The 22,872-nt window shown below is 36.7% G+C and overlaps 1 protein-coding gene across 1 annotated transcript in view; it reads left to right on the top strand.

Moving 5' to 3' along the window:
* The first annotated feature begins 5,243 nt into the window (after positions 1–5,243).
* The window catches only part of glra4a (glycine receptor, alpha 4a), a 38,446-nt gene continuing 20,817 nt past the window's right edge, over positions 5,244–22,872 (top strand). The window contains exon 1 of the mRNA XM_016282820.1: positions 5,244–5,334. Coding sequence (XP_016138306.1) covers positions 5,267–5,334 — 68 coding nt within the window. The 5' untranslated portion in view covers positions 5,244–5,266. The remainder of the gene's footprint in view (positions 5,335–22,872) is intronic.

The raw sequence follows: 22,872 nt of genomic DNA, 5'->3' as shown, positions 1-22,872 counted from the left end.
AAATAAAACTAAAACATCTGGTTAATGTTTCATTTATATAACTTCTTACAGTATAAATACAGTTGACTTCAAAACAACTTTAATGTTTATAGGACCTTAATCTGCATAATATTTTCTGTTATATTAACAACATTCACAGGAAATAGCATACTTTCACATTTAAAAATAAGGTGGATTCAGCTATTTGGAGGAGGAATTCCCAGCAACCCGAGTTTTTATCTTCACTGTGGGATTGGAGGATATGGCTTTCTACAATCAGTTATCATCCTCCTTGAATCTCACAGATTCCAATGTAATGAAGTGTCAGCTAAAGGGAAGACATATCAGCCTCAGAGCATGAAATATGTGCAGCTTTGAAGCATTATTTAAAATACAGAGACATAAAAACACGACAAAGACCTGAAGTGACAAATGAAATGTGCTGAGATGCCTTATCCTGCACAAGTGTTTTTTTAAGATGGACCAGATACCATGTGAAACCCCACTGTTCGAATTGAGGGGAGCTGGAGGGGTTGCTGTCTGATTTTGAGCAACTTAGCAGAACCGGACTGACAGAACAAGAACACTGGACAATTCCATTTGACGTCTGCCTACATGCTGGAATCAATAACAGTATGGGTGATTGTAAATATCTATATAATGCTACAACAGCAAATAATACGCAATCAATAACCACTGAATTGATAATAAACAGAACATAAAGACTAGAAAATGATTGTGATTATTCATGTATGCTGATCTTTATACATAAAAGCCTCTGCCTGCCCATTCTTCTTTTTACCCAACACCCTGTGATTGCATTTTATCCATCATGTAGGGTATCAGACCGACTCAGACAATTTAAGATTTAAATAGAACATAGTTGAAACACGAGGAGCCGAATTCCACAGAGGCCCAAGACACAGGATGTTCGTAAATCAGATCCTGGCGCCACAAGCCTGAACCAACTAGCAGCTTTGAGTAGCTCACAGCATTTAAACAAAAGAACACTTATTGACAATTCCAAGGAGATTGTCAATTTTGGGGGCAAGTAATCAAGATTAAATGGTCAGAGATGCACAGCATGACCATCACTCGCTCTTTGGATTGACTACCCCATCTCGACGACAAAGAACAGACTGAGATTCCTTACAGACCTTTTAACCTAATTTTAACCACCCTTTTGTCCTCATCCACAGAATGGCAGAGAAACTGCCTTTCCATGCACCTAAATGACACTAAAAGGACTTGTGAGCAACTAATCATTTCTATGCATAACTCCATATTATGTATTGTAACCCACACATTAGACTATCATGTTTTAATCACGTATTGTGTATGTCTTTTTGATAACTATTGAATAGCTTAAGGGTTCATATTCATGTTTAGTATGTGTGTGTTTGAATCTTCTTGCTTGAAACGTTTCTTCCAATCAATTCTTTATCAAATGTATCATATTCTTGTTATAGAAATCATGTCCAAAATTATACTCTGCAAGAGCAGGAAAAACTCGGACCATGTGACTGATGAGACAACATTTGATTTATGAATTGGGAGGAGGACTATAGCAACACTCAGGTAAAAACACTATTTGGGATGTGTCCAACAGCCCCGTTTAAATACTCTGGACACCATAAAATCAGCTTTTTTCCCTCTTTTTTTGCCTTTTTCTAGTCATGCTTTTCAGTCATCACCTTTTGCGCTCTTTGTGCGTGCTGTGGCTTACACGCCAGCTCCTCCAAAACCATGAGGAGAAACGCCACTCAGATCTATGCAATTACACATATTGCTGTAAACTTGGGATTTCATATTTTCATTCTCTTAAACTAATTTCCTCAATTTCTCTCTTCCTGCAACTTGTGTGAATGCGTGTGTTCATGTGTTAGATTAGTTTATATGTCTTAGATTTATCCAATAAAGCCTTATTTATATGGAAAAGAGAAGTATCTTGTGTTTTGTGCTTATAAGTTAATGTCTTAAACTGCCGATCTTGTTACTGTGCTAATTAATAGTGTTTTCAATATATTTTGGATATAAAAATCCATTGCAGAATTGATGTTATACGGCCCGTTCAATGAATCGCTGGTCGACTCAGTGATCAGCCGTAAAACAGTGATTCTGTCCAAATTCCCTTTAAAATCTTAAATGATTCCCTTTGAGCTAAATTGACATGTTTCCCTTACAATCATGTTAAATGAAAAACACTATTTTATATCAGCTATTTTAATTGTTAACATGTTTCATCCATTCAGATTAGGAACTAGCTGTAAACATAATTTTTACCCTCAAATTTTACGTGGTATTTAGCATTTCATTCCCACACTCATTCCAAAGCCCAATCTAATACCCTTTTAAGTAACTAAGTTGGTTTGGATGCTTGCCCTAACTGACTAAATATGAAACTGAATGAATTTAGTGCTGTTTGTCAACATTAATGCTCATGAAAGCGTTCCTCAGTCAAGTTGTAATAACTAATTCAAATAGAGCAAGTCTAATCACAAAGGAAAAGAAGTTCCACAGAAGTACGAAAATGCATGTGTGAGAGCAGATAAAGGCCACAGAGATTGGATTTAAAGAGGAGAGTGGCATCTTTATGCATGAGGGGTTGAGATATGAGCAGGCACATACTGGGAAGATTCCTGCTCTCTCAGTAGCCTCACAAACCCCTCTGACATCCAAAACTGCATTCACACTTATATACACATTTTTCTTAACGAACATTTAAGATTTGGATCTATGAAAAGTAGACTTTCTAATTTAATCCTAATCATATGGATCTATATGAGCACTGACTCTTGACATCAAACTAAATCACTAACTGTGGCATTCTTGTCATTTATTAATTTGATGGTTTGATATGTAACAGCAGACAATTAACAATCAAAACTATTTAAAATGCAATGAAACTGCCATTCTGAAATAGTTCAAACAAGGACATACTAATAAAATACAAAGTGTATAAACTGTCCATATGTATAAAATACCACTGAAAAAAGCAAACAGCAAACCTTTTAAATGAAGCAAGTTGCTGGCTCTTTAGTGTGTCATTGTGGATCAGGAAGAGGGTCATCACAGATACTTGAGACTGTAATTCAGTCCTCTCTGGATGAAAAAAAAGACAATCAAGCTTAATTGTTACGTGCACCATATTCAAATAGGGATGTTCTCAAACTGAAAGAGTAATATGAATAGAGAACCAAATGAGTAAAGATGTAAAACACCCCTTAGCCATGTAAAATTTTGATTAGCTGTCTAAATATCTCTTTGCTGCATTTAGACTGTAACAGCTTTTCAGATTATTTTATGTTGTAGTTGTAACACAGTCTGTTCGCAGTATAAAAGGGACCGTTTAAGCTTCATACTACGTTTCATTCAAATATTTTAATATTTTAATATTTTTAAGGGCTGTCATTTAACATGTTGAAATAGTACAATTAATTATTCATAAAATAATAAGATAAAAAGTAACACATTTAATCACTCCTCCAGAATTGTACACAGTTATATAAGAATTGTTAATTGTATTAAATGGTCATATGTTTATTATGTGTATTAACTTACTTAACCTAACCTAATAATGATTGTTCTATTATAAAAAAAAAGAAAGAAAGAAAAAACTGAACAACAATGTTTTTTACACATTGCAATAATTAACCCACATAAGAAGATAATTCAGAGACATTACATTAATGCATTAATCAGCATAAAGGTGCTACGGAAGTATTGGCATCTGCAGCCTTGACACCTCTGAGCTGAGGGGTACAAACACAGTCCATATAGTTTCACCTCACCAGCCAATGTTTTTTTATTGCAAAAAAGATAGATAGATAGATAGATAGATAGATAGATAGATAGATAGATAGATAGAAATAGGGTTATTTTAGGCTGGATTCACTTTGGGATGTTCTGGGGCAATGAATTTCACGGTCATAACAAAGAACAGAAATGAAGAAGGGTTGCTTGTGTTTTCAAGCTTCACATTTCTGATTCATTCTTTTAACAGGCTCTAATGCATCTTTCATAAGCCAGGCTCTGTACACCAGAAGCCCAAAGATAATTGCAGAGGTGAGTGTTTAATCTCATGTGTTTTCCCCTGAAAAGATTAAAAAGAGCGAGACCTTTATCTCCTTAGGAGACGGTGGTATCAGCGATGTCATCCGCTGAGAAGATGAATGACTCCAGCTGAGGTAATTTGATGGTCAGGAGCCACAAGTAATTTTTCATGCAGAATGAAATTTCTCATGTGGTGCCTTTTCATCTCGAGTTTACAAAGGAAAAAACAGTCCCTTTCAAAAAAAAAATGTCTTCAGCACCCTGCTGAATGGAATTTCCATGCTGGTCTGAGATGGTTTATACAGGTTTGATGCTGGTCTGAATTATTCAGATTTAATTAAAATTCTATTTAATCAAATGTATTTATAATTTAATTAAAAATACTTTTTCTTAAAATATTTTCACATTTTATTCTTGTTTGTAATGCTAGAGGAACAAACATTACACTGTTTAAAATTGAAATGCTTAATTAGAGTAGGTGTTATGTATATAATGTACATACTGTAGGCTACTCTCCGTTATCACATTAAGGTACATGGTATTTACCATTATAAGCCAGCTTTAAAATATTCATATGAAACCTAGCATATGTTATAAGCACATCTCTTGCTCTCGTGTTTTTGGATCTCCTTCATTCCTTCAAGTACACACACACACACACACACACATGCACACACACATCTGTGCACTGAAGCAAAGCCTTAAAGTGGTTAGTCCTCCACACTGAGAAAAAGAGAGAGAAAAAAAATAACTAACATAAACAAAGCCAGAAAAATCCTCCATCCCCCTCTCTGATCTCTTAGATCCTCCTCATTCTGCTCCGCTTCTCAGTGGGCTCACCACACGCCATCTCCCTGCCTTCAAATGTACTGCTGGCCCTTTAAATCCTCTCCATTATAATTCCTGAAGCGAGCAGCTGGCCATAAAAAAGAACGAGAAAGAAAGGGAAAAGCACATAGTCTCTTCAAATCACAAACCCAGACACACAGACATGCTTGCTCTCTCACCTATTCTCCCTGACATCTGAGGGTGGGGGGGCCACTGTGGAGGATTTTCCAGCCAGAAGAAGTGAGCAGGGAGGAAGGCAGAAGAAGTTTCTTCACAGACAGGCTCGGATCACTCTGTAAGACAATGCATTCCTGTCGAGTTTTACCTGCTCCTCTTTGGATTTGGTAATTTTGTAGACTGTAAGTTCTTCAAATGGTCTGAGAGAGAAAGAGAGACTGACAAGAGAATGCTCCCTCAGGTCATAAGGATTTTATACATCTTGTCTTTTTTCTTTTTCCAAGGGGGCTTTATCAGGTAAGACAAGCAGTAGTTTTTCATAGCATGCATGTATTTGTTGTGTGGTTCTTTGCACAATGTATATTGTGAGAAATGTCATATTGATTTATTTTCTTCTTTTCTTAAGAATAATAGTTGGGAGAGATTTTGGGTCAAACATGCAAAAAATGCATTACTCTGCTTGGACTGTAAACTAACTCTATGTTGTATCTGGAAACTTGTGTTGATGCTTAAACTAGATGAGAAGAGTTTTCTTCGTTTATTTTTATAATTTCAAAATAATGACTGATAAATTTAAACTTTCTCAACACAGAGAACAGTCAGTCTATGGAAATGTGGTCATTTTTTAAGAAAAATGCAATGCTCCTCTCCCAATTCAAGCAAATGCAAAAATTCTATGCAGTATTTTTGAAAGGAGAGATGAAAGCTGCTGAAATAATCTCTTTGTAAAATAAATAAATACAAATTGTGTGTGTGTGTGTATATTGATCCATTTTGTTTAGCAAAAAAAAAAGATATTTTTATCGCCTGGATTGCCTAAGAAACCACATAAACAATATCAAACAGCACACAACTCATTAGCTCACAGTAAGGGTTTTGTCTCTATATTTTATTAATACAACAACAAAGCAAGATTTTGAAGAATTTGAAAGATAGAGAATCTCAGTGCTATTTAAATCATATGATAGCTTTTTAAATAAAGAAAAACATCCAACAATTTAAAGAAGCTACATACAGCAACTGTTAAAAAAGGAAAACGATTTTCTCCCTCCCTTCCTCTCTCTGTCTGAATTTTAAAAATGAAAAGTTTTGCAGTGAGTGCACTCCCTGTTTCATGCCCCATTGCATCCAGGTGTGAACAGGCTGGAGTTAAATTAGCATAATCCCAAAGCCTGGGTCTGCCGACGAGCATCCACTCTGAGAGAGCGAGACACTGACGGGACTCCATCGAGAATCAGAGTAAGGGATGAAGAGAAGATGGAGTGAAGTCATTCTAGATGAAATTACAGGAAAAGTGCTTGGAGTCAATTGGTGTCTCTGAAGGGCCTGTAGTGTGACTTGCAGGCGGGAGATGACATCCCTTAGCGATGGCACTCACCAGCTCAGTGTGTCAACCTGCAGACACTGTGTGGGCGATTCAGAGCGGACAGAACATGGAGGCAGAGATGAGCGGTGTTTGGGCTGAGCTGTCCAACTCTGAGGTGAGGGGGCGAGAATGGCTGTGAAAGGAGCCGTGCCGAGACCTGGGTAGAGATCCAGCAGGTGGCTGATTAGCAGGTAGACAGGTCACGAGCGTGGCCACAGATATCGGCAGGAACTTACAAAACATACTGGGAGGCAGAGTGATTCAGAACAGCCTCAGCGTGTCTGTGCAGTCTACAGGTCAGCTGTGTGGTGATTGAGTGAACATGAATATGAGAACGTCACTATCTGTTTTCCCAGACATCTTTCGGCTTCATAATGAAAGTTTTGAACAGAGTATAACCTCAGGGAAAACATAGGAAGAACATTACCTCGAGAAAAGAGACTAGCGTAGTTTTGAAAGAGCATCTGGCACTGTGTGAAATAAAGACGTCTGTCAAGGCACAAACAGTGGGATTTGTAAGGAAATAAAAGATGCTGAGATTGAAAACAAAAGGGGGTTTGCTCAGCTCAAATTTTGAATCTAATTGATAATGAAGCAGTAAACAGTTTTCAGTGCTGGGCTGCGCACCAATTTCAGGCATGAGTACACCATTTCCACCAATCAGGAGTGTGTGCCAAATTTGACCCCAAAGTCACACCAGCACAGCTCTCAGCAGCAATACTAATGCAGAGGTCAGGGGCCACTGAGCAAAACGCTTGTTATATATAGATTCTCTGCACACACCTATTGGATACTTTATTCTGATTGGCTAACTGAATGTGAAATATTTCTGAATAATGCCCATTGTCCACAGCAATATTGTACCTCAAGTGCTCCAGTCTCTATATGATAAATATTTTCAACTCTAATAAATATTTCACAGGTAAACACATGATATAATATAATATAGGTAACACTTTAGTATAGGAACCAGTTCTCACTATTAACTAGTTGCTTATTAGCATGCATATTACTAGCACATTGGCTATATTTAGTACTTAAAAAGCACATATTCTGCATGGCCATATTCTACATCTCTAATCCTACCCAATACCTAAACTTAACAACTACCTTAATAAGCAATAATTAGTAGTTTGAGGTGAAAGTCATAGTCAACAATTAATTAATAGCGAGAACTGGACCTTAAAATAAAGTGTGACCATAACATAACATATAACATAACATAACATAACATAATATAATATACAAATAGCTGTGCTGATAATATATAATATAATTAATTATAATTAATATAATAGATATAGATACAATCATTTTTTCTTAGCATTTAATTTTTTTTTTCCATTTTATATGAACTATACTCACCAAGGCTGTATTTATTTGATCAAAAATGCAGTATATTAAATTTTTTAGTGTCACTCAATCTTTCAAAAATCATTCTAATAAGCTTATTTGGTGCTCAATAAATATTTCTAATTATTATCAATGTTGAAAACAGTTATGCAGCTTAATATCTTTATGGAAATTGTGATATATTATTCTTGATTCTTGATTCATGAATAGAAAGTTTAAAATAGAATAGTTATATAAAACAGAAATATTTTTTTATAATGTAAAATAAATTTGTAATAATTGTATTCTATTACAAAAAAATTATAAATAATTTTAGTTAATTTTAGCCACTTTTTGCATTATTTAAAAAATCTGCTAATCAGGATTCAACAAGCAACTCTGATACAACATTGTTATTCACCCTATTTGCTCCAACAAACCAGTGCTTGCACATCTCCCACAAATATTTGTCTGTCTACCTCAGCAGCTCTGAAAACAAAGAGAGCATACAACAGTATGCAGAGTGGTAGATGGCGGGGCATATTTAACCCAGGGTTTGCAACAAAACTGTGGGACAGCAGCACAAGTGGTTCAGTGATGTGAGCGTGAACATACAGCTGAGAGGTAACAGACTGCTGTGCAGCAGTGTGAATCATTGTTCCTGGCCAATTTCTCTTTCTCTTAGTTTTGAGGTGTGAGAAAAGTGTGTGCCCTTCGCTTTTTACAAAGTGTAAGTTGTACTGCATGTGGGGCACCCAAAAACTCTTGAGAGGTCTAAAAGGATGAGGGATCTTGTTAAAAGTTAAGCAGTGATAGAGAAACCAGTACATTTGTTCAGAAATGTTCCCAAACATAAACTATTCCCTTACGTTTTTGGTACTTGACTCTTAACCTGGCAAAAATGATTTTGAGCCTGAGTGCATAGCCAGTGGGCTGTGGTGAAATGAATTTCTTTCCACTGCCAGCTCCCATTCAGCACCACAGCAAGAGAAGCACAACATGAAGTGTAACTAATGCGGTTGGGCCACAGTGCCTCATTTAAATGAAGGGCCTGTGGGATTCTCCTCCTGCTCGTGGTTTGACAGATTGAAGCCCTGTTGGAAAAGCCCTACTGGAGGTTGCTACATTGAGCTATTACTTTCAGCGCAATTAAAAGCACATAAAGGAGTCTTTATGTTGTTACTAATTCAGATACGGCAAAAAAGGTTAGCGTTCAACAAATTAGCGGTAAGGGAGATGGAACATCATATAGATCGATGTTTGAAGAAATCTATGCTCTATAGAAATTTATGTATTGCACTGTTCCAAAATGTAATCAAAGGCAACTCATTACATAGGACCCTGTCTTCTATGGAAGCATCAATACCACCACAGAACCTCAAACATGGAATGTTCATAGCAGCAAGTCTCTGCTCTGCACAAATAGTGTATGGGAGTACTTTAATGTTAGCCTGTTGCTAAACTAGCAATACTGTCATAAGCTGTACTCACAAATATTGTAAAATATGATTACTTTTTAATTACACCAAACTATTGTAATAGCTTTTTTATAACTAAGGTTTTTAGTATTGAATTAATAAAATGTTGCATGGACCTCAGACCTTCTAGGAGCATAAGAAAATTCTGTACATTTTAATGTTCAATGCATCACTTTTAAAGAGAAACAGCTTCAACCCTATTTCACTCAACCCTGTTTCAGTGAACAAAATTGAATTTTGTTTGCACTGACTTTAGGGACTTAACTCAAACCATTTTTTTTGTTGTGATAGTGTCTCCGTTCTCATTTTAATGTTATTATTCATATTTTTATTTATACAGTTTATATCACTAAGAAATACATCACTATTGTAATAAGAGGATGGTACTGGTAGCAAAGGTACACTACAGTAGCAAAATTACAATAATTATGTCTTCATTTCTAAATGGGGTTTACTACAACATTACTGTGATCCGAGCCATTCTAAGATGCTAAAAACAATGGATCATGAGCTGCTCGCATAGAAATGAACACAATGCAAAAGACTATTAACGTATATAATGAAACCACAACCTTTAGCAATTTGATAAATGCATTAAGCCATATGCTTTGCCAATGAAATGCAGCAAAACACAATGTTACAGATCTTTTATGCTGTTATGAGAAGTCTAAGTGTAGACTTAATGGGAAACACTGGAATATCATATCTACAAAGAATTTAGCCCTAGAATTTGGCCAAAACATATAGTGTCCTAGGAAGTAGCACCTCTGGTAAACAGCCTTTCCTTCAAATTCTTCCTCTATATTCAGCTCACTATAGGTTTTGGAACAGAGCATTAGTCTTGCCACTGGGCATGCTGGTCACTTTGTCACATCCAATGATAGTACAACAAAGTTGTTTGGCTGAAGCACAAGATCACATAACAGCTGGACAGCTTTGAATCATCTAATCCTGAGGGGAGATCTTTCAAAAAGATAATAGGAAACAAACAGAGGTCTTGGCAGGAGGTGCTGTTTCTAATGAAAAATTTATACAATCGCATAGCCATTGGGAACGAATGAGCGCAATACCTGCAGATCAGGAAAATGAAGCATGCAAACAGCACATCCCCAGGCTACATGACACAAGGTCATTTACTTTAGGGATGGATAGTAAACACAAGTAACAACAATCACCAGGACACATCAGTCTCTCAGTCTCTCTCTTTATCTTTTGCTCTACTTTCCTGTTCACCAGCCTATGTCACGCATGGCTGGTGAAGCAGTTTTGGGAGGTGGGTGGGGAGAGATGGAAGTTGAAGTGGGGATTACAACTGTGCGCGTCAGATAACACAATGTCAGGGAGCGAGGCAGCACTTTTTTCAGCATGAAATGAGAACACAAGCACGCTGGAGCCGTGTAATTCCACTGAACGCTGAATAAATTATTACCCTCTGTAAGGGCACCCCTTGACTCCGGCCCACTATTGTAGAAACAAATTAAATTCAATAGTGCTAATCACAGCTTTTCAGTAAATGCCTGACTAACGCTCTGACCTCCAGACGGGCTCAGAAACTGGGCCGCGCCGACCCAGTGTTTGGTTTATTGATATTTCTGGTAGTTACGAGAGCGCCGATGCTAGCGGCTGGAGATTTGCTCTGCCGGTCAGTTGCCATGACAATTCTGATTTATTGATCTACTTAGCTTATGGCCTTATCCATTAACCCTGTACGACAGATGATTTTTTCCTAATGGAAAAACGGAAGCAGCTGCAGTTTCTCAAATGCAAAGCAGCAGTGGTCAAGGAGGATGCAAACAGCCTAAGGTCACGCCACAGGATTCAGAAATACATTCAGAATCATTAGCATGACTGACTGTCTTGACAAGGGAAGTACAACAGGTCATGAGGATGGAGCCACTGAGTACCATTAATAAAAAAAAATTAATGGTATTTACCGTAAAATACTATTGCTATATTTCTAAGACAAATAGACATAAGGCCATTACAGAGAAAGTTATGTCAGTTCTTGTGACTGTATGGCATCAGTCTAATAAACAATAAAATGCTCATGGTCCTAATATACGTAGGAAGCTGTTTTATTCTGAAAACAATCCAATTTTTCTATTTACTTTAGCCTACGTAAAATACAAATTTTGTTGATTTAAGGGAGTGGAACGCCACCCATGCTATAATGTATCATGGACATCAATATAGTATGCTATAGGAGTAACTGGAGCTAGTAGTCTCACTTTTGACTCCAGTGAAACTTTCATGGGTTGATTTGTACTATAAAAAAGCACTGACATTTTTACCATCATTACACAGGAAAAACAAATACAGTTTAATGAATACATGTTGACCTCCTATAGTGCAGTAAGTTGTCACAATTGGACTTGCCATTAATCATCCTATTATGGGATTTTCAGTACAATTTAAAGTAAAATGATGAAAATTTATGAAAATTAATTAAATAAATATATAAAAGCATAATTTATTCACCTATAAACCATTTAACTTCAGTTGTTTAACTAACAGGAACAGTAAAAATTATGACATTGGATTTTTAGTTTGGAAGATAAAATTAACAATTCTATAGCTGCAATTTAAAAATATATATATTTTTAAGAGGCTTATGAAATAAAATGGGTGATTGAAGCCAATATACAAAGAAGCAGCCAGAGTCTCACCTCGCCTTCAAAATAATCCAACTGAGGTGCATAGACCAAAAAAGTTTCCCAAAGGTGAAGAGCTTGAAAAAAGTCTGCACACTCAAACATCAAAGAGTCACAAGCTAGATGAAAACAATATAAGCAATTTACTGAGTGAAACAAGTCAAACGTTTCGTTCACATGTTGACCATTTTCAATTCCAAGCTAACTTGCTAACTAGATTGTTAGCTTGGCATTGAAAATGGTCAACATGTGACCGAAACGTTTGTACAAATACAAACTACAAACTATAAATAAGAAATATACAAAGCCACTGCTAGGCAATCAAGCATTTTTGTATTTAACCCTTATTTACCAGTCCTTTTCACACCATCTCTATGTGATAAGTAGTCCCAGTCTTGCCTGTTTAGAGTTCTATTTAACCAGCTAAGACAAGAAATATATTACATACAACCTGTATACACTCCCTTCTGTTTGCCAGGGGTTAGAGCTAGAGCCAAAAGATGGAATTAGACATGCATGACCATGCCGACTTTCTCTTTATCTCTGTCTGCACAACCAGCTGCAAGCCCATGCCTCATCCATTACCCAAACGCTCCACTATCAGCTCATCGGGGCTTCCCACATCGCTTCCCTGTTTTCCCTTTCTTCTCTGTCTTTATTTTCACCCTCACCTTGATGTCCAAGAAGAAGGTTTCTGGCCACCAATCTTCCTGGCCCAAGCCAGACTACATTAGACACTGTTTGCTCTGACTAATGGCACCAGCACAGGATTCCTGGAGGTCAGAGAGAATATTTGCATCCATACAATGGAACATTTCTGTCTGTGTAACTGTTGTGTTGTCAGTGTACTTTCTAGATTGGAGACTACATTCCCTGCTTGAACAGCATGAAAGAACACAGAGCTATTAGCAGTTCAATCAGTGCAGGGCAATTCAAATCATGCAGCATGGTGACTTCATCTGAAAGACTGTTTCTCAAACACCCCTGTAAGGATTTTACTTTCAAACATTTTAGGGCGCTTCACGCTAGAGCTTTTGGTGTGACATGATGACATTTGTTAAAGTTACAGTTGTTTGGTTGGTGTGAAAGGTTTTTGAAAGAAAATCGTTTGTGTTGGCTAATAGCTGATTAAAAACACAAATCTAATTATTAATATACACTAAGGAAAGAATTTAAAGTTGCAATGAAACGGAAGTAGCACAAGATCCACCCTAAAAAAAAGAAATTACTTTGTTTTATCCATCGGCTGTTGATTTGGATTCTGAATTGTGAGCATTGCAATTTTCATCACATGCCATCTTTATAGAATACAATAAATACATTACTAAATCAAATCTTTTAATCAAATCAGCCTGTGTAGTCAACCAAAAGCCAGTAAATCACAAATCAAACTGATTCACTGTTAATCCAATGATTAACACTGCATTACAGTGGCAAACAGCTGACATTAGTGCTTGTGATGCTGACATACACTCTTAAAAATAAAGGTGCTTCAAAATGTTCTTCAAGCGATGCCATAGAAGAACCATTTTTGGTTCCATGAAGAACCATTCAGTCAAAGGTTCTTTAAAGAACCATCTCTTTCTTACCTTTTTATAATCTGAAGAACCTTCTTTCACCACAAAGAACCTTTTGTGAAACAGAAAGGTTCTTCAGATGTTAAAGGTTCTTTCTGGAACCATTTAGACAAAAAGGTTCTTCTATGGCATCGTGAAGCACCTTTATTTTTAAGAGTGTAGCATGGTTTAAACCTAAAAGTGCATTGTTAAAAGAGACCAGTAGTGGAATTAAAGTTTGGAAAAAGTGTGAAAACAGCTTTATAACAAGAGGAGATTATCTACTTGCTACTTTAGTAGATTTCACAAGAAAACAACACTTTAAGCAATGGAACAATCACAGAAATCCGAATCATCTTTAAGGTAAATTAATTTATAATAGTTTTTAGTAAGAAGCAGTGCTGTGACGATAGTCACTTAGACTTATACAGTAGATGAGCTTCTGGGAGTGAGGCCAAACTTAGTCTAGACTGTGGATCACTTTACCCCCTTAAGCAAAGTATGGACTTTTCCCACTAAGTGCCTCTAGGATTCTTGTGTATGACATACCACCCACACTGAGCGCTTCAGGGGAGAGCAACTGTACCTCTCTCTGTTTATAAAGATTAATCACAGCTCTTCCTGTATGAACCGGCTCCAAAATCTACTCATTTGCAGTGGGTCAACAGTGCCTGAAAAAATAATTTGTTACTCTGCTGGTGTTCAGAGTAGTGAGGTGCATTGGAGAGTGCTCCAATTAAAGTGGTTATTTCAGGTGTGCTTGAGCAGACTATCTAAAGTCCCAGGTGCCTCACTCCATAAAGGTGAAAGGAACATCCTGACCTCACTACGCTAGCATGAGAACCCCGACGGTTCATCCAGATCATTTGTTATAATTTATCACAGTACCTGCTTTCAAAATCGCATACAGATGTACTTCTCGTATGACATTTGAAAAATATTCAAATGTGCAGCATCCATGCAATTCATTGTGTGCAAATTGTTTCTACGCACGAGATATTCAGACGACACTGCATTCATCAAAGTTTTAAACTTCCTCTGCAGATTTCAGAAACTGATAAATATGCAAGCATTCAGCCATCTATCTATCTATCTATCTATCTATCTATCTATCTATCTATCTATCTATCTATCTATCTATCTATCTATCTATCTAAAACAATTAAAGAACATGGTAAATCTTTGACAACTTTTAATGTCCCAGGTGTCCAACAAACTCATTATAATAAATATAGCTCTGTCATAATTTAGTGTGAAATAACAGCAAATGATGTTTCACTGTATGTCATTACCTCTCGTAAGCACCGTTCTTCAATTGAATGAGGACTGCAATGTGACTGTGAATGGCCGCTTGCTTTTTTTCATTGTTTCTGTCTGCGTTCAGATGAGCTAAAAGTGAATTTATAGTAATGTGTTACAAGCAAAATTACTCAAAAAATGTTTGTTTTAAATATTTAAATATTAAAATTATTTTTAGATAAAAACTATATTACAATACAGTATCAAAAGCACGGACACTTTAAAAACGGCAATGCCTATGTTCAGAAAGAAAAACAAAAATTATTTTTGAAACATATGCTGAGAGGCCATAGCGCACCACAGGACCTCAAAGAGTTCCTTTCCCATAATCCCAGGAAGACTGGAAACCGCACACACAAACACAAGCCATTGTGGTCCTCACTCTCTTTCATGCGAAGCAGAAGCACACACTGACAATGAGGTCTGGAACAGCTGGGGGCTCTAAAACGCAGCGAGTGACCTCTCCGCACACTTTTCTGCCCAAATCGGCTCCAGACTTATAGTACAGGCTTCACAGACAGGTGGAGCGTTGTTGAAGCTATGTGAAGGTAGAATGAGTCAGGACCACCTGAGGGAGAGCTAGTGAAAACAGGGAGAAGAGCTGTGAACTACCCAGCACAACTGCACGAGCGCCACAGCCCCTAAGGCAAGCAAACGGGAGGGCCTCATTACCTAAACAAGCTAGAGAGTGTAGCAGATGAATGTGTGAAACAACAAGAAGCAGATCTCAGAGTGGATGGATGGCGTACAAAGACTCGCTTAAGTCTGTGGAAATAATCCAGAACCTGATGAGAACTGACACGTCCATCCATATTCATACAGCACAGGCATTTAATGGACCACATTTATCACTCTGTGGTAGCATGCTGCAGGTCCTAATTAGACATTTACTGTACATACGTACCCGTGTGAGATGTGTTGTTGGGTGTAAGCAGGAAATAGCGTTGTCTGTCACAGAGAAGTGAAGCAGAGAGTGACTCTGCGCTGCTGCTCAACTTCACTCATTAAACTCTTCCATTTCCTGGCCTTCATTTCTCTGTCACACCTGAAATCCAGCCCAATTTCTCTGAACTCTCATTTCATTAACCTGAATGGGCACACAGAGAAAAATCACGGCAGCGCTCCTCTGCCAGGAGGCTAATCTTTCTTCTCTGTGGTGATGTCTTTGCATTGGAGACAGTGGAGCAGAGAGTTTCCATTTAGGTTTCAGAAAAATTATGCATTTCGGATAAAATCTTTGTAGCGTCTCGACCAATCTGACACACTAATTTTAATTTGATTTAACAAATCAATTATTCATTAGGTTAACAAAAGCTAAATATCTACAGTGGATCTAAAATATGAATAGTTAATTATAACTAGTTATGGTTAATTATTCATATTTCCCCATGAGCTGATCCGCTACATCTTCATTGAATTTTTTGAGATTCTTTCTCTAGTGCATACAGTACAAAGCACACAAATTTTGTTGTTTAACAACACAAATTAAAACTTGTACTGTCAGGATATTTTAAAGAAGTCAGTACTTTTCAGAATTAATTAATACAAATATTAATACTATTTAGCATAGATGCATTAAATTGATAAAAAGTGACGACTTTCACACTGTTATGAGAGATTTCTGTTTCAATGCTGTTCTTTTGAACTTTCAATTTCCCAAAGAAATTGAAAAAAAAAAAAAACTATCACAGTTTCTACAAAATATTAAGCAGCACAAATCTTTTCAACACTGATAATAATAAGAAATGTTTCTTGAGCAAATCAGCATATTAGAATGATTTCTACAGGATCATGTGACAGACTGAAGACTGGAGTAATGACAGGAATTACATTAATTACATTTTTAAATATATTAAAATAAACACAAAGAAGGGAAAGACTTGCTTGATTTTGCGAGGTGAGAAAATCATAAACATACCTAAATCGCTTAATATTGAAAAGTATTAATAAATGATAAATGGCATTATGCAGCAAAGCTGCTAACCAAGTTCTGAAACAGAGTTAACATACGCTGGCCTTTACAGAAGGGTTTGATGTTTTAAAACTAGACCATCAGTTACCACAAAAATGTGTAATGAACACACTGAAAAAGGTCTAAAACACTGGATGGCAGATTGACGATCCTGAAATGTCATCCATGGTCCCTGATGAGAGAGACGGGCCTGTGGGACCCTCTTGGGAGGGTGAATCTGATAGGCTTTGCTGATTATTGCTCTGACAGTGTAGATCACGTCACAAAAAGACCCATCACAGCTCTCGGTCAGAGTGCTGGCACCATCAGACAAGTAATCAGAGAAGTTGGAGCGCTGTCTCACAGACTGACAACAGACATTCCCGACTGACCCAAGGTCTATCTCTGTAAGGGAATAAAATGACGGCGGAGAGGACAATAGTAGATATTGAGAAACTTTCTTTTACATTTAACTTTTTTAATGGTGCTGTATTTTAATGGTAATATATTCATATCTTTGTTTGTTTAATTGTCTACAAATTAAGTGGGAAAAGCAGGTGGGTTCATTTGTTGTACATTTTTGTGAGATGAAGTACCAATTAGCTATGCTACGGTTTGATTACAATTAATGTAAATAACAGCCTTGGTGAATAAACAATCAGATGAGTGGTTTTCACAAAAATTACTTGCACAACAAAGCCTATTCTATTAATTGACTCTATGGGGCTTTATGTAACCAAGCAACACTAATGACTTTTTTTTCCACTACATACTGTACTGCCAATTACGTCTAATATTTTTCAAAAGACACTTGCTGGAAGATGAATTGTGAGTTCAGTTTCACATTCAAATATTTATGCAAATCATTCAATTAATTTCTTTTGTGATCAAAAAGAGAATAATAAAGGCTACAACAGACAAGTACAATTTATTAGATTGGGGAAACAATGCTTAGTATCATGTTTCCCTGCAAATCAGTATAAACTTCAAAAACAGCTCTTGTGTCTTAATTATGGCACACCAGAGCATTAAGCTGATAGCTTGGGAAAGCTACAGCTAAACCACAGTTTAAACAAATCGTGAATCTGGAGAGAACGGCGGCTAGGGGCAAAGAGGAAGATCAGATTAAAAAATGAGACCATCACGGCATTAAATACATTTCTCAAGGTTTTCAGCAACAGAGAATAAATTTAGCGTTGAAACATGATCTGATCTAATGGGTCTTCTGAGATGTCAGAGACAGCCTCCCCCAAGGTTAAAGACTGCATTATGAATTAAAATGTGTAATCTGTGGGCTGTGAGGAGTTTCAGCTGAGCTCGCCATTTATAATAAAGTTATGAGCGGAGTTTTATACTTGCAATATACATTTCCACTGAGTTGCTTTTGCACCACATCATAGATCTAGTTTAGAACAATGAGTTTTCTACAGACACTAATAATGATGCAGGATTTGTAAACAGTGAGGAATAAACCTTCTTGGGAAAGAGCTGTGAAGCATCGCTAATGATTTTAAAGCTTTCAAGCTCACTCTAAAACCAGATTGATGAAAAAACTTCTACAGGTTAAAAAAAATGCAAGCAATATACTCTAAATTCACCATTACTACAGCCACCAGATATTTAGTGGTCTGATGTCTGCATGGTCCGTCTATTCTACCTTTTACTGCTTCTGATAATTCCTACATGAATGTCAGCCTAGAAAAAAAATTCACTCATCGCTGACAAATGTAGTTTATTCTTGAGTTTTTTTCACTTCCATGTTCACAAAGGGCAGCTTTGACCTGTATGTGTGAGCCGTGTCAGATTCCAAACATGTTTTTTCTACCGAGGCATCTGTCCAGTCACTGCTTAAGGGCAGTGGGTGATTGAGTCCACATACTACCACTATATCCCCCTGTGTCTCCATGGACACAGGAACATTACCACAGAAGGGACATAGATCACATCAGCCAAGACAAATGCACCTCGGAAAATTGCTGAACGAAAACCAAATCCTATTCCTCTGATGATGCTGTTAATCAAAAGTAAAGCATGGATAGAAAAAGTAGCTTTTGGAGAGGAAACCAAATGGAATAGCCAGATTGAAATTGACAGTTTTTTAAATGACAGCGATTTGGGTAAAAAAGCAAGAAACTGGCAATGGAGTAGATTCCATTCTAATTCAAATACACAGAACATTTTATTCAAATTATCATATTTAAACCCCCACAAGAAAGACCTGAAGATCCAAAGGGTAAAATATGGTTGAGTGCGAGCGTTCAAGGAAATGATCAGAGATGTATTTTGATGACAGGTCGTAAGACCTGTAAAAACTCCATCTCATATTATGCTATATGCTATAGTCCTAAAAATCTAGACAACCATCCATGAGTGTCTAATGACTATCCTTTCCCATGCCTTTGGTGAAAAGTGGCCACTTTGAAAATTAATATGCTTTCTGATCACTGGCTCCCTAATGAAAAGCAATTAGCAGCATATGTTTGCAAGTCATGTGCAAAGTGTATGCTGGGACTAAATGAAACCAGGGTGGTAACTGTGATTATCATGTTCTATGAGACAAACTCCCATAATGGTTAGTACTGGTTTGGCTGGTGAACCAGCATAGCGATGCAAAGCCTGAAGAAACTCTGATGAAGCTTGTTGCTAATTAAAACAAGCATCTAAAACCCAACATCTTTTCAGGAGGTTTACAGCAGCGTTACCTTTGTTAAAGTTCCTCTGTTTCAATGACAAACCATTTTAAAAATACTCAGTTGAAAGTGTGAGATTGAGATGGCCTCAATTGGAAGGAAACAATCGTTCACCTAAAAATACAAATTCTATCTGCATTTACTCACCCTTATAACATATTCTAGGATTCTGGGGCCATGATGAGTCATATGGAGAAAGGATAACCTCAAAGTGTCCAATGGTTTCTATAATAGACAGCCCTTTGAAAGGGCTTTAACACCTAATTCACTCAAAAATGAATAATCTGTCATCATTTACTCAACCTCAAATCATTCCAAATCTGCATGATTTTTTTCTGTGGAAAACAAATAATATATTTTGATGTGAAAATCACCCTTTAAATAATGACATTCTATATTCTCAGTAGGTTCTGACAAAGTCTGTATTTTTATCATTTATCTCTGATTGAATATTATCTGAACATCTGTAATTGTGGTTTCAGAGCCCATGAGAGAAATCAGTACTTGCTGAGGGTCACATGCGGAACTGTACACACTGTACTTACTGTGAAGAACATAAGGACTCAAATCATGTGTATCAGCAGAGTCAGACCTCTTATGAAGCTTCTCATTCCAGTATGTTGCCCCAAGGCCTGTCTGATAATATTGCAGCTGACTGGGCTGAAATCTATCCAGATTTACTTTCCTTTGGAAGAGTTGGCAGATTATAGCACTGTATAACGCATGTGCAGAGGCTAATTCTCGCCCCTCACAATTAGCCAACATAAAATCTGTATTTTTATCATTTATCTCTGATTGAATATTATCTGAATATCTGTAATTGTGGTTTCAGAGCCCATGAGAGAAATCAGTACTTGCTGAGGGTCACATGCGGCACTGTACTTACTGTGAAGAACATAAGGACTCAAATCATGTGTATCAGCAGAGTCAGACCTCTTATGAAGCTTCTCATTCCAGTATGTTGCCCCAAGGCCTGTCTGATAATATTGCAGCTGACTGGGCTGAAATCTATCCAGATTTACTTTCCTTTGGAAGAGTTGGCAGATTATAGCACTGTATAACGCATGTGCAGAGGCTAATTCTCGCCCCTCACAATTAGCCAACATAAAAATATGAGCGCTGATACTAAGAACATTTGAAGTGTACCAAAGATGTGAAAAGATATCTGAATAGCAGAAAATATCTGATATCAAATATCAAATAAAAACCAGCTAGAAAAATGTTTTAACTTTTGCTGTATTACAGTTTTATCAACAACACATTCTAAGAAAGAAAGAAAGAAAGAAATATGTTAAAAGATGTGATGTATCTGAATTACAAATCTAAATTATATTTTGTTGAGCTACACTGCCATTCAAAAATTTGGGATCAGTAAGATTTTTTATGTTATTTTTTTAATGGAGTCTCGTATGCTCATCAAGGCTGTATTTATTTGATCAAAAATACAGAAAAAAAACAGTAATATTGTGAAATATTATTGTAATTTCTAATATTGTTTCCTAGTTTAATATACTTTAAAATATCATTTATTTCTGTTATGCAGTGCTGAATTTTCATCTGCCATTACTCCAGTCTTCAGTGTCACATGATCCTTCAGATATCATTTCAATATACTGATTTATTATAAGTGTTGAAGCTCTTGTGCTGCTTAACATTTTTTGGAAACTGTGATACTTCTTTTAATTCTTTGATGAATAAAAAGTTAAAAAGTACAACAATTATTCAAAATAGAAATCTTTTCTAACAATATTAAGGATATAAGTCTTTACTAATTTGTTATCCATTTAACACATCCTTGATGAATGAAAGTATTAATTTCTTTTTTAAAAATTTAAGAAAAAAGGTACTGACCCCAAACTTTTGAATATAGTGTATATTGTAACACAGAATTTCTATTTTGAATAAACACTGTTCTTTTTAACTTTTTATTTATCAATGAATCCTGAAAAAAAGTATCACAGGTCCCAAAAAATATTACACAGCACAACTGTTTCCAACATTGATAATAAATCAGCATATTAGAATGATTTCTTAAGGATCATGCGACACTGAAGACTGGAGTAATGATGCCGAAAATTCAGCTTTGCTTCACAGGAATAAATTATATTTTAAAGTATATTAAAATAGAAAACTGTTATTTTAAATTGCACAAACTTACAGGTTATTTCTGTAATTTTGATCAAATAGATACATCCTTGATGAGCATAAGAAACTTTTGAACGGCAGTGTAAATCATGACTTCAACAAACAAAACTGGGGCACATGAAAAAATTGTAAAAAAAAATAATTCTGTAATAGACAGACATCTTTCATATAATAATGTCAAAAGAACCTTTAGATCATTTTTGGTGTTTAAACTTGGATCACACATGAATTTTCTGCTCAAAAACAGTGTCTGGGTAGGTTTTTTTTTATTAGAAGCATAAACAAAACAGTCACATCTTTTTTAAAGGCAAAACTGTCACAGCTTTTTTAAATGGATTTTCAACAATGTGTGTGTATGCCGTTGATAGTGCCATCACAGTCATTAATTTCAGGATGCTGATAAAATGAGAAAATAACTGAGCTAGTGTTGAGCAAGGAATGAGTGTTAAATATTCTTGTCATTCCTCAGACAGGGACTCAGGGATCAGACAGCAGTATCGGGCCCTGAAAGGTCAGGCTCATTAAAAGTCCCTTACTTGCATCTCAATGATTCAAGAAAAAGCCCAAGCTTTCATTAAACAGGCCTCTGGTACCCCAGTAATGCTTCCTGCGGAGCCATTACCAGCAACCCCAGTGGCCTTATGACCAGCCGACAGATGCTGTGCCTGTCAGACGAGAGGCAAACACTTCACCTTTTTTTTGCCAGACCGATAGAGAAATTGTTTTGTTTTCTGTCTTGAAGTTTCTAGCTTCTCATTTCATCCCTACCACAGCGGATCTGTTTATAAGCTGTTGTCCTGGGAATCCCCTACCCGGCTCCCTCTCACTGTATCCCAGCATTTCCACACCTCAGAAACACTCCACTCACACTTTGATGAGTAGCTCTCATGTTCGCACAGTTACGTGACTGGATTGCTGCGCTGGTACAGTTCTGTCTTATGGGAATGGATCTGAAATACTGTGAAGTTAGCAATGGTATAAAGCAGTTATTATAAATTCATGACGGCTGATGAAGGGGTCAGCCATCTCTCGAGGCTTATAGTAATAATAATAAAAAAAATGTTGTGGTCATCACCCAGTTGAAGGCAACAGCCCAGCATGAAACAAGCTTAGATCTGCCTCCATTAACATCCCCCCAGTTATTTCCCAGAATCCTCTGAAAAGTTCAGAGAGGGGAATTTTATTCTAATCTTTAATTGTACCACCTTCTAAACTTTTCTGCGTTGTCGTGGAAAAATTAGGCATGCTTTAATACATTATGCTGATGTATTCAACATCTGAAACTGTTTCTGATGACTAAGAACTCATGGAGGGGGGGGGGGGGGGTCCAATCATGAATTTTTCCACAAAATTTTGAAAAAAAAAAA

This window comes from Sinocyclocheilus grahami, unplaced genomic scaffold (genome assembly GCF_001515645.1).
Source record: "Sinocyclocheilus grahami isolate Dianchi unplaced genomic scaffold, SAMN03320097.WGS_v1.1 scaffold167.1, whole genome shotgun sequence".
In the NCBI taxonomy this organism is placed as follows: Eukaryota; Metazoa; Chordata; class Actinopteri; order Cypriniformes; family Cyprinidae; genus Sinocyclocheilus; species Sinocyclocheilus grahami.
Note: the sequence above shows the minus strand (reverse complement) of the source record. Positions and strands in the feature narration are given on the sequence as shown.